General features: G+C 41.0%; 2 protein-coding genes across 2 annotated transcripts; both read right to left on the bottom strand.

The window, feature by feature from the left end:
* Positions 1 to 1,598: 1,598 nt before the first annotated feature.
* Positions 1,599 to 6,551, bottom strand: syt19 (synaptotagmin XIX). The gene is made up of 8 exons (XM_068603488.1): positions 6,308 to 6,551; positions 6,128 to 6,201; positions 4,443 to 4,535; positions 3,872 to 4,057; positions 3,372 to 3,521; positions 3,146 to 3,265; positions 2,321 to 2,432; positions 1,599 to 2,228 (listed from the first exon to the last, which is right to left on the bottom strand). The coding sequence occupies exons 1-8, from the start codon at positions 6,495 to 6,497 to the stop codon at positions 1,921 to 1,923; spliced, it is 1,233 nt and encodes a 410-aa protein (XP_068459589.1). The 5' UTR covers positions 6,498 to 6,551; the 3' UTR covers positions 1,599 to 1,920.
* A 1,832-nt stretch (positions 6,552 to 8,383) lies between these two features.
* si:dkey-12e7.4 (uncharacterized protein LOC558132 homolog) lies at positions 8,384 to 15,166 on the bottom strand. The gene is made up of 6 exons (XM_068603894.1): positions 14,934 to 15,166; positions 14,633 to 14,684; positions 13,965 to 14,152; positions 12,618 to 12,785; positions 12,228 to 12,338; positions 8,384 to 12,128 (listed from the first exon to the last, which is right to left on the bottom strand). Exons 1-6 carry the CDS (start codon positions 15,084 to 15,086, stop codon positions 12,015 to 12,017), a joined length of 786 nt encoding a protein of 261 aa, XP_068459995.1. The 5' UTR covers positions 15,087 to 15,166; the 3' UTR covers positions 8,384 to 12,014.

The following is a 15,166-nucleotide window of genomic DNA, read 5'->3' as shown; positions in this document are numbered from 1 at the left end:
AATGCGTGACCTTTGAGAGCCCTATATATTTCCCCTTGGGGATTATGTTAAAGACCAGCAATTGATTCATTTGATGTTTTTCAGTTTAGTTTTTCTTACTCAGTGAGAGAAGTCCAGCCTGTGTTGGCTTGAACAAGCAAACTGAACATCTTCTGAGCATACCTCCTCCTGTGTGGAAAGTTACCCTCTTTGAGAGAAGAGTAAAGATCCTGAAGTGATACTGACATAAAGTGCTCTGCCAGGAGCTTTGTTTGATTACTTTTCAATCTGGACTTGGAGACTGCAGGCCAAGGCTCACATGAGACTGACCGCCTGTGAGAGTCACGGCAACATCATTGCTCGTCGAGGACCAAAACTACATAACAATATGTGCTTTCAAGTCAGGCTCAAGTCGGCAAGTCGTCAACACTGCCTGTCGGTGAGGCTACGGAAGCGCCCGCGCACGTACATTAATCGCCGTCAAAGTAAAAGCAGTGTTGTTGTATTGCATATATGGCGTGCATCTTATTTTTTTAAACTGTCTGGGAGAAATTTAAAGTGCAACCTGTGTGCGGCAGTGATAAGACCCTCCCAATGCAAAAACAAATGCAGTTAACGCATGATCAAATATTATAGATAACATGGATTGAATCAGCCTAATAACCTAAAACCATGTACCGTTTTACTTTTTTTCTCTCTCTTTACTTGAAATGTAGGCAATACGTTCATTATGCTATTAATGATTTTACTTTTGTTAAAGATAGCCATTTGTTTTCCATACATATTTAATGTTTCTCTATGGTAAAAGTACTGACTTGAAAGTATTCTTGAAACTATATGGAAATGCACATTGGACAACCTTAGTTATTAGTTACTTGACAGAGTTAGATTAAGAATACAAAACGTAATTATATTGTATCATTATTATTATCAGGGATTAATTTCTAAGGGAAAATTCACAAGCTACCCAGCTGTTGCCTCTATTAGGTGGTTAAAAGTAGCTCCATCTTCACCACCTGCATCATCAACATAATAAACACACTATAAATATTATTCAACAATATAATATACAATATTTCAAAATGGACAATTTTGCATGATGAGTAGTTTTACCTTTGTGTACTTTAATTATATTTTGATGCTAAAACTTGTGTATTTTTACTTGATCCAAGTTCTTCCTCCACCACTGACGAGTAAGTTCAGAAGTACAGTGCTGCTTTTTTTAAATACATAAAAATGTGAAACCAACAGATGGAGGCAAAAGCCGAAGTCAATGAAAGGAAATCACTGTGGTGCACCGAGTGGAGTCTCTAAAGACCCAACACCCTTCAGCCTAAAACTAACACAAGGTGTGTGTCTGTTTAATGGTGCGATTGTGAGCATGGTGTTACTGAAAAAAAGGGCCGATATTGAAATTGCTAACTATGCTAATGAATATTGTGTTATGTTTTTGTTTTAATCCAGTAAGGCTACTGATCCTTGGTGAGATTGTCAGTTGAAACTAGATATTTTATACTTTCCCTTACAGATAAGCCTTTATTTACTTATTAACAGTTGTTTACGATATTGACTGTACATTCAGAGCTGCAATATAGAGATTTATTAGCGGAACGAAAGGATTTCAAAACAAGCACATATTCAAAATAAATGTAAACGTTTCACAGACAGCAGAGTTATGCACCGAGTGCAAAACTAAAATAAACTTCATCAGCTACAAGCAGTGCAAATGGCTATAAAAAGCTCTTTGAGCAGTCCCTCCGCTGCCGTCCTGTCCTGATTGGAACAGAAAGGTCTGTCAAGAGGGAGAGGGGTCTATGTTTGGCCCACAGCGAAGCAAGTGCAGATTCCTCGGGCCGACACGCACAAGCGCGACAGCTCTGTGTCATAGATGAGCAGGTGCAGACATCCAGGAAGTGCGGGAGAGTATTTACGAGATGCAAGTCAGATCATTAGGCCGTGCCACTTTGCTATCGGCTGGCGAACCGAGTGCATCATTGAGCTCCAATGCTCGTCTTCTGAACTTTTCTCCTTACCCAAAGTCAACTGTCCAATCAGACGTTTGGGTGATTTCCCAGTTGTACGAGTCTCATAAAGAGAAACTGTTATTTTACACTGCTCCAGAGGAAACTCTGGCAGGGTGAACATGAGGACCTCATTGAAGACAGTGACCAGAGAGCGGGCCACGGCAGAGGTTTTTTGGTACCTCATCTTGCACTGGTTGCACTGCACACTGATCCTGGCGTTCAGGGCTGTACAACACAGAGAAGGCAGATCAGGAACTGCATGTGTACAACAGCTGTATCGTCATAGCTTCATTTTTATGACAGTGTTTGTTATTTACCTGCGTCTGAGCAATTTTCAGAGAGGACCGTTCTGACCTTAAGCAGTCCAACCTCAAGCCTCTGAGAGGTGGGAAGAAACTTTAAAGTCAGGAGCACCTCTCCCACGAGATCCTGTCCATAAAGTGGAAAAAACCCATCAGCACAAATCATCTCAAATAATTGCCTTTGCATATAGATAGGTACAGTAGAGAGAGAGAGAGACAGAGAGACAGAGAGAGAGAGAGAGAGAGAGAGAGAGAGAGACAGAGAGAGAGAGAGAGAGAGAGACAGAGAGAGAGAGAGAGAGAGAGAGAGAGAGAGAGAAATATGACACTCAACATCATACTCTAATTGCTTTCATACAATCTAGATTTTCTTCGGGTAATGTCGTGGGATTTACAGAAAATGGAAGTGGACACATAAATAGATATTTTCAATCAAAAAGAAATAATAATAATAATAATGCTATATATTCCAGAAATAATGCACAATTGTAAAAACTATTAAAACTTAATCCCAAATTGAAAATATGTTTTCAAATGCTTTACATACCAGGATGAAAATTCACTTTTCCAATGTGTACTTTTTTATTCCTACAAGGTTGTCTTCCTTCAATTAACTCTGCCAATGCCTTATCACTTATTTAAATAATATTCACAATAAGATAAGGACGCTACACTGTCACGTGTTTTGTGATTTCTTTCACTTTAATCATTCAACATTGAAAATAGAAAAGAAAAAAGATGAATTCTTTAATTCACCTCAGCTGAAAGATGAGAAGAAGACAACACAAAAGTCCTATTTGAGAACATGTGTGCGTTTGCATGTATAACGTCCGACTGTACCTTCTGGGGTGTCTTCAGATCTTCTTGGAGCTCCAGAGGGTAGGAGATGTTGTGCTGCCCCAGAGGAACCCTCACCTCTCCTAACACTGTGTGTCTGGAGAATTTATCAAAGTGCCTCACCTGGGACGCACACAGACACGAGTCACACGTGAGTTAACTAAGGAAAACCCTTTCCAGTGATTCAGGAGATACTGAGGGGGAGAGATGGGTCAGTTTACTGCAGTACCTCCATCCTGAGGTTGATGTGATGAAGCCCCTTGCCCTCTTGCATGATGCAGCTGAACTGGTCTCCAAATAAAGGGTTACAGCTGCCTTTCACGATGCGAGTCCGCCACTCCTGCAGCACCGTCCACAAGACGGGCGCAGTCCCTTCGCCCTGAGAGGGTCACAGCGGTAATCCACAACCCCTTTTACACAGTACAGAGACACAATACTTGCCGTAGGTTCTGTGCCCGATTCATTCGTCACTTCAATCTTTTTGATCCCCCAAACTGTGCAATATAAATTTAGGTTATTCTGTCTGTATCATATTGTTCTTGTGCATTCTTTACTGGTTAACTGTTTATTTATACTACTTGTTTTTCTTATTTTACTCAGTCCCCTTGTGTGCGCTTTACCCCTTTGCTGCTGTAATCTTGCAAATTTCCCCACTGCAGGACTAATAAAGGAATATCGAATCGAATCATCTTTTTAGCCGACATGCGGAACCGATCGAGACCAAATTACCTCGTCGTCCGTGCGGTCGTCCACTTCCACTCCCTCGAAACCTGCCCACATGAGTCTCAGCTTAACAAATGGCTGGAGGGTGCACATCTGGCCGGGTTCCACAAGCCCCTCCACCTGCAGGACGGTGACCACAAGCTGGGACTGCAGTTGGTCATAATAGATGGAAAAACGTAGCGATCCATGGACCTGGTATAAGAGGATGTGTTAGGAAAGGCACATAAGTAACCCAAAGGCTGCGGTTGATTCTTGGTTCCAGCAACCAGACGATGGAGAACTAAAATCAATATCTGTCTTGAAAAGCTAAACTAAATATGAAATAAATCAAATAAATTAAATCTTTTTGCACAGTAGACAGTCAAAAATGCCATAATCCACCCATAAAACATACGTCACACACATTTCCTTCCACTTAGGTTGCACGTAAGCCATTTATTGTAAAGTAAAGTATGTAATAGGAAACTTGTATTATAGTTAAAAAAAAAAGAAGACAAAGTTTTTGAAGACAGAAAGTGCTCGAGGAGACTAAAAAACATTGTTGGTTGATTGTCACGTGACAACGTTATTATACTACCTTTTTAACATTGACCTGCTCCTCCGAGCCTCCGTCCGCCTGGCTGGACAGACAGCGACTCAGCCTGCGGACCTCTGTGCTGACGTTCTCTATCTGGGGAGCATGAAGGACACACACATTTCCATCAGTGCTGTTGGTATTAACTGCAGCACTGCCAGCTTTTATTTGACTTGTGACAAGCCTCAACTCTCCTTTGTTTGAACAAGTTCATTTTAATCTTTATTGACATAGACAATGTTGCCAATGTCGAAACATCTTTATCAACTACAAGGGCTGAACAAAATACCTGAAACACGCAACAACATAATATAATCTTTTGCATTTAATGTGCCATTGAAAGGTATCGATAAATCAAAACATTGGATGAACATTTAATGTTAAAAAGGTAAACACTTTTTCAAGGAGTCAGAGGATGGAAAGGAAATAGTAAACTGCCCAATAAAAGTTATAAAACACAGCTCACATGTACTAGATCAACACAGATTTGTCTCACCAAAATGATAATAGTGCAGCAAAACACATGAATGTCAGGATAGAAATCTACAGTAAAGACTTCCTGAAGTGTGGGCAAGAAGGCAGTTCCCTTTTTCCTCATCTCTATGAATCAGTGGCGAGCCATCAAGGCCAGCTAAGCCTTCCCTGCTGGCCTAAACAGAATCACAAAGTTACAGCTTTTTTTTATAATAAAAAAATTTATATATATATATATATATATATATATATATATATATATATATATATATATATATATATATATATATATATATATATATATATATATTATAAAAGTTATTATATAGTTATAAAAGTTATAGCTATTTGACGATGTAATTGTGTTTCACAAATACACTAGATTCAAGATGTTTTTACTGTCATATGCACAAATAACAGACTCTATACAGTGAAAAGCTTATTTTGCTCGGTCCTCCATGTATTATTTTCTCATCGGACAGCTTCCTGCCTTCAGACTGAGACAGGCCATGCTGCGAGCTCCAGCAGCCTTGTATCCTGCTGCGTGGCCTCTGGAGCCGTTTCTCTGCTAGATTAGCAGATTATTAGAAGGCTTCTATGTTCCTGAATTAGCTTTACAATAAAAAACGCAATGTGCTTTTCTTGTAAAACAGCAGCAGGAAGTCCCTGAACGCGCCACACTCCTCTCACCCAGCAGAAACTTGAAGCTACCAAGATCACACCGTGAGAACGTCTACATTTTTCAAGAAGTGTTTCCCGATTTCGTGTGTTGTTTTCGAGGTCGTCAAACTTGAAATGCCCTGCATTCCTCTCCCATAGATTGTCTTTCTCTCACTCTCTCGCATTTGAATGGTATTGTTTTTCACGCCTCTCGAGTCAGTATGTGCGTTTACGTGTCTGTGGATAGCTCCTATCGACACACACACACACGACACATAATGGGCCAAATGCAAATTAACAAAACTCAACAGGCGCATGCGGTAGAGATCAAAATGAAGGCCGACTTTGAGAATGGGTGGGGAGTACGGGGATGGGAAGAAGGGTTTGGGGGTCACGGCTAATGTTGTAGTATAGGGGGCCGCTTTGAACTCTGGGCCACCTGAAGGTTAGCCACCGACAACATACGACACTACGGTTCTAAGAAAATATGTTGATATCAACAACCAAAAAAATCTCTCGTTCCACCCACACCTCTCGAATGCATTTTGTCTTACCCTCGTACTTGGAGCTCCTAAGTAGTTTCCAACTGTTCTTGACTTTTGGGCTGAGTACAGCGGATCACTGTTCACTACGATAAAATAAAATAATCAAATTAAAAAAACAAGACACAAGAATGCACCCCTTACCCCCGATGTGTGCTGTACCCGTTCGGTACTGTGATCCGATCTACTCACCAGCACCTTGCCGGGGGATTCTATTGTGTGTCTCCGTGCAGCATCTGAAGCTCTGCCATACCAAGATGCCGAGCGCCAGCAGAAAAAGAGCGACCGAGATGCCCAGGATGCAGTACTTGACCGTGTCCGAGAACGGCATTCTCAGTTCTTGAGCAGTCGACAGCAGCCCCTCGGGGGCTGGATATTCCATCAGCCTAACCGTAACTCTGCAACACAATAAATATGGACCACAAGAGGACACAATAGATGTAGATTACAGAACTCTGGGCCCACGGATTGGGCCAGTGGGCTGCCATATTTGAGTTTCAGCCATAGAGCAGCACCAATATCAACAATAGAGGATTCCCGTTGGATTCAGTCACTACGAGTGGCAGACGGCGTTCACACTCGAGAGCTGTGACAAGTTGGCATGACAGCGACATATGAGAGCTTTTGCACACAGCCCTGATCCAGAACAGTCACACAAAGTCATGAAGGACTTGGGAAGTGATGTCAGAAATAATGTGGAATGTTTATGTGAAAATGACGTTCACGGAAAATAAAAAACGGGTTTCCGGACAAAAATTTTAACTAAAATAACCTGGTCAGCTTGTGACTCCGAGGACCAATGAATTACCTTAAAAATAAATATATCTGTCAACAGATTGTCCATAAACATAATTATTAGTTATAGCCATTACAGGAGTTTTGTCTATTAATTTAGGCCTCATGTGAACCATTTAGGTTGTAGTAGTAATATAGATAGAAAGCAAAAAAAAGACTAAGTTAAGGTGTTATTAATGAGTCATTGAACAGATAACAGGAAAAGCACAGGTGTAAATCAATAAAATGAATGACAAGTGAATTCCATGTCGCTGCCATAGTTTCCTGGTATTGTTCAATCTGTTTCCTCCAAGATGTCCTGGTTTACTGGGACACTTGAAATGGAACCGTACGACCTTTAATGCCGTTATTAAAAACTGTATTTTTACGCCTGCGGGCAAAACTGCTCAAGATGGAGCGCTGGTATGACTTCAGTTTGAGGTGAGCCAGTAAGTAGATCAACTTGTATAAATGTCAATTTAAAGCCTTAAGGGAACTATAATTGTTTAAAAAAAATTAAAGTTTTATTTTAATAGTCTGATTATTTTCCGGTATAACTGCAGCGTGGTCAGACAGACCTGATTATCTGCCATCAGAAACGGTTTAGTCAAATAGCACTTACTCTTGCTCACACTGCATGCAAAACGTGAACATTGCAGGGAATGAAAACGACAAAGTTGGAAGTAATATTCATATTGATACAAAAAATGAGGTTGGCACAACACAGGACTATTCAAATAATCTCAGAAACGTATTCAATTTTTTTTAACAACAAACACTAATGACACACTAACACATTTACCTGCAGCAAGTAATGAAAAGTTCATCTTCTTTTCCTTCAGGAACACAGGCATCTTCCCGTGCTGCACACGCACAGCTCTCCAAATCTCATGAACAAAAATAACTCATTCACAAGAGAAACCCAAAACAGTGCCTTATCCGAGAACTGTTTCTCCCATTACTGCCGGTGTGCACCCTCCCTCTCTCCTCTGGCTCTCCACACACACAGAGCACATGACTTCCTGCACAGCAGTCTAGGCAAACTGGTTTGTTAAGATTTGAATGATAATTCAGGGAGCTTGGCGTGCCCTTATCTTCAACTCTGTACCTCTCAAAAGATCCACCAGTGAGGCCTCCTGACCAAATGTTGAGGTCAGGCGGCTTCAACGATCCGGCCAAGCCCCCGCCGCCAGTTAGCAGCAGAACTGTTCTCTACTTTATATCAGTCAGTGCACTTTGCTTTATCGTGCACCTGTATCCAAACCAGCAGTGGAGACAGGAGCTGTAAACTGACAGTGATAAGACGCACTTGACTCTGCCACAATTGTGCAGCTAAAAGTACCACTGTGACAGTACCGTGACGCTGAATGACATTTACCTCACCTTAAGTTTTCATTGTCTATTATTCTTGCAGGACTGCCTGTTGAGAGAGGCACAATGGGTAAAGTACAAATGTGTCTTCAACAAATGGTACAATATGCATCACCCCCCGTTGGAACAGTAAGTTATTATAAGCTGGCTGAAACTTGTCACTCCAAGAATGAGGAAGAAAAATATTTTGACAAAACTTCCTTCTTAAATCCCACGAGGAAGAATGTCCTCCGACACCAACAGCTGACATCAAGATCGTCTTATAACATACAGTCGGGCACAAAAACAACTACAAGAATACAAGAATGTGTACAGTGTGGACATCTTTTACTGGAAGACACACTTATGGAAACTCACATCTTTTAATACAGTTTTACAATAATGATGCTGAAATCTCGAAACAGTAAAGATACAAATAGGAAACACATTTCTATTTTACTGTACTGAAGCAGCAGCCTGAACTATTGCACACATGGTAATGCACATACAGTCTGTAGATACTATATTAAAAGTGCCACTGCAGATAATTCACTTCACTTCTGCAAATCCTCACACACTCTAAAAAGCCCAACTTCAAATTTGTTGTCCTAACACATTTTTTTTTAAGTCGAGTCAACAAATACCTCTGAAAAAAGTTGAACTAATTCAAAATGTCAATTTTATTAATAAGGACTGGAATCCACTGAAAATGTTAAGTTGAGAAAACTTAGTATAGTAATGGTGTTGCCTCACACCTCATACAACTCGTGTCTGTTCTCTCTCCCTCTCTTGCTTCATATCTCTGTTAGCGTGAATAATTATTGGAAGCCTGTTGTAGCCTCCAGAAGAATTCAGTTTGACAACTTCTCTCGTTCCCGTAATTTATTTCCTCGATCATATAAAGTACCAAGCTCTGCAGTTGCAAAGGCAGATAGTCGTCCAGTCAACGCACAAGTTGACCTTTTAAAACACCCCGAACAGCCGGAAGTTTGGCTCTTTAATGCACGGTTTTCCGTCAACATATCATCAGCAAAGTAACATGTAATTGGCTCTAACCTGTCAAGAGGAGGAGAGTCCTGTGTTCTCATCTCTTCTCACAGAAAGGGACGTGCAACGTCGCCTCTGCTTCTCTCTTATGTCAATATACTGATAAACAGGTGTGTGTGTTGAGGAGTGCAGGTATGTGACTAAGGGTTCCCTTGAGAACAGAACATTTCTAGACACAACTACAGCTGCATAGCTGTGTTGTACTGACCTCCCTAACCTAAACTTCACCAGACATGAATATGAAAAGCATCTACAGAAAATTTAGATTTATATTATCAGGGGGATGAAGTGTGTGTTGCTTTTTGTGGTCACCCCCTTCCTTATCACTCATTATGTTGTTTGTCATTATGATAAAACCTTGTTAATGACGAGCTCCTTTACACACTTAAGGTAAACATAGATTGACGTTAGTGAAATTTATTTTTTAGATTCTCAGTGTACATTTAAGGTGATCAATCACGGCAAACTGCTTTTCTGTTTTAGTAAAATGTGTACTATTACTCATCGGCAATATTTATTGCCAATCTTTGAGCAACTTTGAAACTAAGGGGATGTGAGCCGTTACATTTGCATGCATTTTTGACAATTATGCACAGTTAACATTTTCTTCTTTCCTTGCTTTATAGGATTTGGATGCAGTGTAAAGAGTGCAAGTTTTCCTACCCAAATCAAGATGTCCTCTTAAAGCACGACGGGCTCCGACATTACCAGGGACGACTCTGGCCACTCCCGTGCCTGTATACAGAGTGCGTCTGCACTTTCAAGACAACTGGTGCGTTAAAATCCCACTTTTCATGAGTACAAAAACAGCCTTGAAAACCCGAAGTGCAGCTCACATTGTGTCGTGAATTGTGTGACTTTAAAGACCTCTGTGCGCCAGCAAAATACATAGGCCATTTCAGGGCTCATTTAAAGCAGCATGTGACTGTTTGTTGTCCATTCAAAAACTGTGAATTTACCAGTAATGTCCTTCAGTAATCATGTAAGCCGGAAGCACAAATCTTACAGTGTTAATGATTTTAGATTATCTGTAATATTTCCAACAACTCCAACTGATCTACCAGAAGCAGATGCAGAAGTGCCGGCAGAGCAGAATGATCCACAGCCTAGTGTTGGTTGTTCTGAAATAGAGAGCAGCACTTACCTAGAGATTTTGGACAATTATACAATTGAACGTAAAGTTGCATCATTGTTTCTGTATATGCAAACTGTTTTGCATGTTTCTAAAAGTGCAACTTAGCAAATAATAAGTGGATTTAGTGATTTTGTGTTCTCCAGATTAATTTTTTTATTATGTCAAATTCTTAATCTTCAATTGCCTACAGAAAGTGTACAGCTATGCGAGGTCTACCTTTCGTTGTGAAGGAGAAGCTGGACGGCTTGCTGAAGACATGTCTGGTAAGACTAGTTTGTCATTACGGTTGCACATTGAGGAAGAACTTATTGAATTGTCACTTATTGAATTAAAGGGAGCCTTTACCGTGAGAGCAAATGTTTCCCTGTCTTTGGCTCAATTTATTTATTTAATTTAACAGACTATGAAGATTTAAATACTATAATACCAATGTGTAGGAGGTGACTCTTGTATAAAAGTATTATATTTTAGTTTGAAGATGAAGTTGGGACGGTCCACTCAAGTCCAACAACACGAAGCATCGCCCTGATTATTGCGGAACGGATTGTCTTGGATGATATATGCGACGTCCCAACTGCATTCGCCCTTTTGTTTGGACTCATTTATGCCCTCAACCTGGAGTATCCAAAGGACTTGAGGTACACTTTTGAAGTAATTTGAAATTGTTCATGAACCTTGGTACCCAGTGCTCTGCCCGGGTTCAGTTCTTAAAAAACACTTTGCTAGTAGCCCGCCATACTTAAACCCCGCCTCTGGTCTTGACTGGATTTTGAGCAGGGTAAGAGTTCCAAAACGTTTCTGAAGGCTAATGTACAGGTTGCAGTTGTCTTGTTACAGACAATATGTTTTTGATGTCCATTCATTGTGAAAACAATATGACAATATGTCCCACTGTTGATAGTGTACGGTTCCCATAATGATAAACTGATAATGGAATCAGCATTGTTACTGTGTATGCTTAAGAAAGCATAACTTGTACTGAAGTGTGTTTTTTTGTGCATCTTAACAGTTCTTAAGATATTGCAGTTTTAAACAGTAAATGGGTGGACAGATGCATGGATAAGAGAGGATTTTAAGCCATTTTATACCTCCCACCAATGTTTGCAGTGGGGTCAAGCCGGCCTGACTAGTAGACAGTCTAGTGTTAGAACAAAATTTAAAAACAATTCCTGAATAAAACTGCAACCTGCACCAAAACCATCCTCAAGCAGCCCAGTTTCAAGGGAATGCCATTGTCCTTCTGTGTTTTATATATGTTCCATCATATACTATGTCCCTAAGCCTGTTTCAAGGCCTTGATTTTGGATTTTATTTTTTATTTTTATGCAGCTATTTGGATTTTTAAGGATGTTGACCCTCTGCTGTCTATGTTCAGGTGTTGACACCTGGAATTCATATAGTTATGCAAACAAATGTTTACTTATTGTTAATAAACATTTTGTGTTTAAAGAAATTTGTTTTGTTTGTAAACTGGCCAAACAGTATATTGGCTGTACAGTATGTAGGACTGTCTAAAACACTGTGCTCTCAGAGTCATTTAACTTAGCTAGTTTAGCTAGTTGACGATGATCCAAACTAAGTGCTTATAATAAGTCACCAAGGCAAAATCTCTCCCGTAAAGTTTAGAAATGATCCATGATCCTTTTCAGTCAGGCCACCGATCACAGACAGCAGGGAAGACACACTCTCCTCCGGACTCAGTGGCGCCTGAAGAGGGAGACAAAGGTCGTGACACACTTCTTAGAAATGTCAGTACAATGGAGATCATCCCAAAAAGACGGTGATGGGAGTTGGACGCTCTTATACCTCAGAACCCCCCATGTCTGTGCGGACCCAGCCGGGATGTACAGCCATGCAAAGAATCCCATCAGGCTCCAGGTCTACGGCCATACAGCGACTCACCATGTTCAGGGCGCTCTGAGAACAGACGCAGAAACGGGTGACTGAGCGACCCGGCGCAAACCCGATTACCAACCACGCGACAATTTTGCCCAACAGCACAAAAGTAGATCCGTCTGGAGACGGCGGAAAGTATCTATAAATATATATTGCTGCAAAATGTTCAAACAGAAGAGGGCTCATGGCGGGTCAGAAAAGAAATACCCAACCCTTTGCAATAGGAGCCTCCTTTTTCCAATCCTGTCTTATATGCGTTTTAAAAAAACATGTACTTTTCAAAATCAAGTGTTGCAATACCTTGGACGTCCTGTAGGGGTACCATTTGAAGATGTTGGCCCCTTCGCCCCAATTGAGCTCCACGGAACCCAGCAGAGACGTCATGTTAATGACCGCCGCCCTCTGGATGCCCATGCTCCCCCCGGCTCCTCCTCGCGACGCAGCTCGTTTCAACAGAGGCCGGAAGGCCTGGCAGGGGCAGAAAAGAAAGAAAACACAAGATCACGCATCACTGCTGAAGCCAGAATCAACCCACTACACGGGGTTTTCATGAGATGGAGATATTCCGGGATATTCAAAAGCTTGTGTCCACGAAGATTACAGGAGCAGGGCAATTTAACTGTTATGACGAGGAGTTTAATAACACAATCGCTATTTTGCCGAACTATCATGTTAACAACAAAAACGACATCTGCAGACAAGTTGAAATCTCTAGACATATATTTTAGAAATTACTTCATTATCAAATCTCGAATATATATATATATATATATATATATATATATATATATATATATATATATATATATATATATATATCCTCCCCACAGAGGGCCTGCCCGCGTGAATGTCTGGTGCCATCTGGTGGCAGCATGTCAAACTCACAGACATGCTTGTATTATCCATTTTAAATGTGTAACCAATGTACTGCATTTCTATGGCTTTGTTCGCATTGTTTAAACCAATAATAGAAGAAATAGATCATGGTAGGATTCATTGGAAGACTGTTTTATCTGTGCACGTTGTTTTAGACTGCATTGGCTTTCGCTAGATGTACCTAATAAACTGGCAACTGAGTATACAAGTACCTCTGACCACATTGTAGTTTAAATGATGACTTGCTACTGCAATGATTGATTTAAGCTATTGTCTTTAAACACATGCACGTAATCAACACTGAATGAAAAAACTGCTAAAATACCTAATGTGTATATTTATAGTTTCACCCTAATATGTTTCAAGGTTTCAGACCACAAAGCGGAGCGTTATCTGCTTTATGAGATTCATTACAGACGTCCTGCTGCCATGACACAATATGGGTGCAGCGTGGCCTCGTCGTTACAGTGACTGTCCTTCGAACATCTGTCCGCTGCGTGCATGTTCTCAATCAGAGCCATGTGCCCTCTGGGGCCAGCTGAAACCAGACTTCAAATGAATATGTATAAAAATACAGTTTGTCCTGGCCTCAGGAGTTTTGGCCCTCTGGCCAACAAGGTCATCCTTTTATTTTAGTTGTGCAGCATTCAGGAAATTAACTACTCACAAAGGTCCTGTCACTTCTTCTCTTTCATGTTTCATAAGCTGGTGAAGTGAGCGCCGCAAGCATAAAATCTACAATATTATTAATACGAGTATAATGAACATTACCTTGGTGATCATTAGAGGAGCCACCGCATTGGTGTGGAAGTTTTCGATCATCATCTCTGCAGTAGCGGTTTCAAAGTCGGCCACCACGTTGATCCCTGCGTTGTTGATGAGGCAGTTCAGACCCTCCTCTTGGACCAGCTGGTCCACCTGCTCCACAGACCTCTCTATGCTCTCCTGGTTCACTACGTCTAGTGCAGAGACACAGCAACACTGACCAGCATGAAAGTTGGATTAAACAAAAAAAAGAAAATACATGGTGAAGATTTATTCAAGAATATGTCAGTTTCACTTCACGTCTCTAATGTGTATGGGATTATTGCCATGTCTATATAGTTCAAACATACATGAGGTCAACAAGTAGGTTGTGTCGTAAGATGTTGGTTGCTATACTTTTAGGAACTTTCTCAGGTAATCTCTCTAAATAATGCCATGGAAACAATAATTTAGCATGATTCATTTGCATCTAAAATAAGCAGGCCTTGTGTGTTTAAGTTAAGGTAGTGTTTGGGTTAGTTTTCATGGTTTTTAAAGTGTGTTGAGAGTTATATGTGATATATATTTATTGTACCATTGGTTAGTTTTTATGGTTATTATGATGTTTTGTTTTATTTACGATACATATTGTACCGATTATTTGTTCATGCACACATGGTTCTTTTCTGCCTTACCCAAAGGGATGATGTGGATGTTGGGATGTTTCTCTGCCAGTTCCTGAAGTTTCTGGAGGTCAAAACAACACAATGTCATTGTCAGTTGCTAAATATGCAGTGTGGGTGGTTTAACTGTATTTCACGAGATAGTTATGGAACTTGTCAGATGTTCCTCCACCCGCCATCGTGGACATCGTGGACAGGGCGTCGGGTAGCTACTCGCTTGCTAATATTAATCAACGAGATTAAACGCTGCGTGTGCTGGTGGCAGGATGGTGAGCGCCAAAGCTACTAAGCTGCTTGTAGCCCTCTTGTTTACCTGCGCGCTCGCGGGGCTCCTTATTGTGGCTATTATCTTGCCGGGTGAGAAGCCACCGCTCGCCAGGCTGTCGACGAGCTGTAGCCCGAGACCTCGGCTGGCCCCCGTCACCAGCACGGAGCCGCAGTTTTGAAAATGCATGGCGCCACTCATTGCTGACGTTGCCGGAGACAAATGACAGTGTCTCTCTGTCTCTCTCTCTGTCTAGTCAGGTGTTTATTAGCTCGTAACGG

The sequence above is a fragment of the Clinocottus analis genome, unplaced genomic scaffold (genome assembly GCF_023055335.1).
Source record: "Clinocottus analis isolate CAN_PGR_092001 unplaced genomic scaffold, fCliAna1.0.p SCAF_6, whole genome shotgun sequence".
NCBI lineage: Eukaryota > Metazoa > Chordata > Actinopteri > Perciformes > Cottidae > Clinocottus > Clinocottus analis.
The sequence above is the reverse complement of the archived record's forward strand: the minus strand, read 5'-3'. Positions and strand labels throughout refer to the sequence as shown.

Bases quoted from the DNA above. Each gene is read 5' to 3' on its own strand.
- syt19 (XM_068603488.1), bottom strand. From the start codon at position 6,497: ATGGAATATCCAGCCCCCGAGGGGCTGCTGTCGACTGCTCAAGAACTG. The intron at 3,266-3,371 runs GTACTGCAGTAA...TGTGCGTCCCAG, and splicing joins ACATCAACCTCAGGATGGAG to GTGAGGCACTTTGATAAATT. The intron at 2,229-2,320 runs GTAAATAACAAA...TGTGTTGTACAG, and splicing joins TGAAAATTGCTCAGACGCAG to CCCTGAACGCCAGGATCAGT.
- si:dkey-12e7.4 (XM_068603894.1), bottom strand. From the start codon at position 15,086: ATGAGTGGCGCCATGCATTTTCAAAACTGCGGCTCCGTGCTGGTGACG. The intron at 14,685-14,933 runs GTAAACAAGAGG...TTTGACCTCCAG, and splicing joins GGAGCCCCGCGAGCGCGCAG to AAACTTCAGGAACTGGCAGA. The intron at 12,339-12,617 runs GTATTGCAACAC...GTCTGTTCTCAG, and splicing joins ACCCCTACAGGACGTCCAAG to AGCGCCCTGAACATGGTGAG.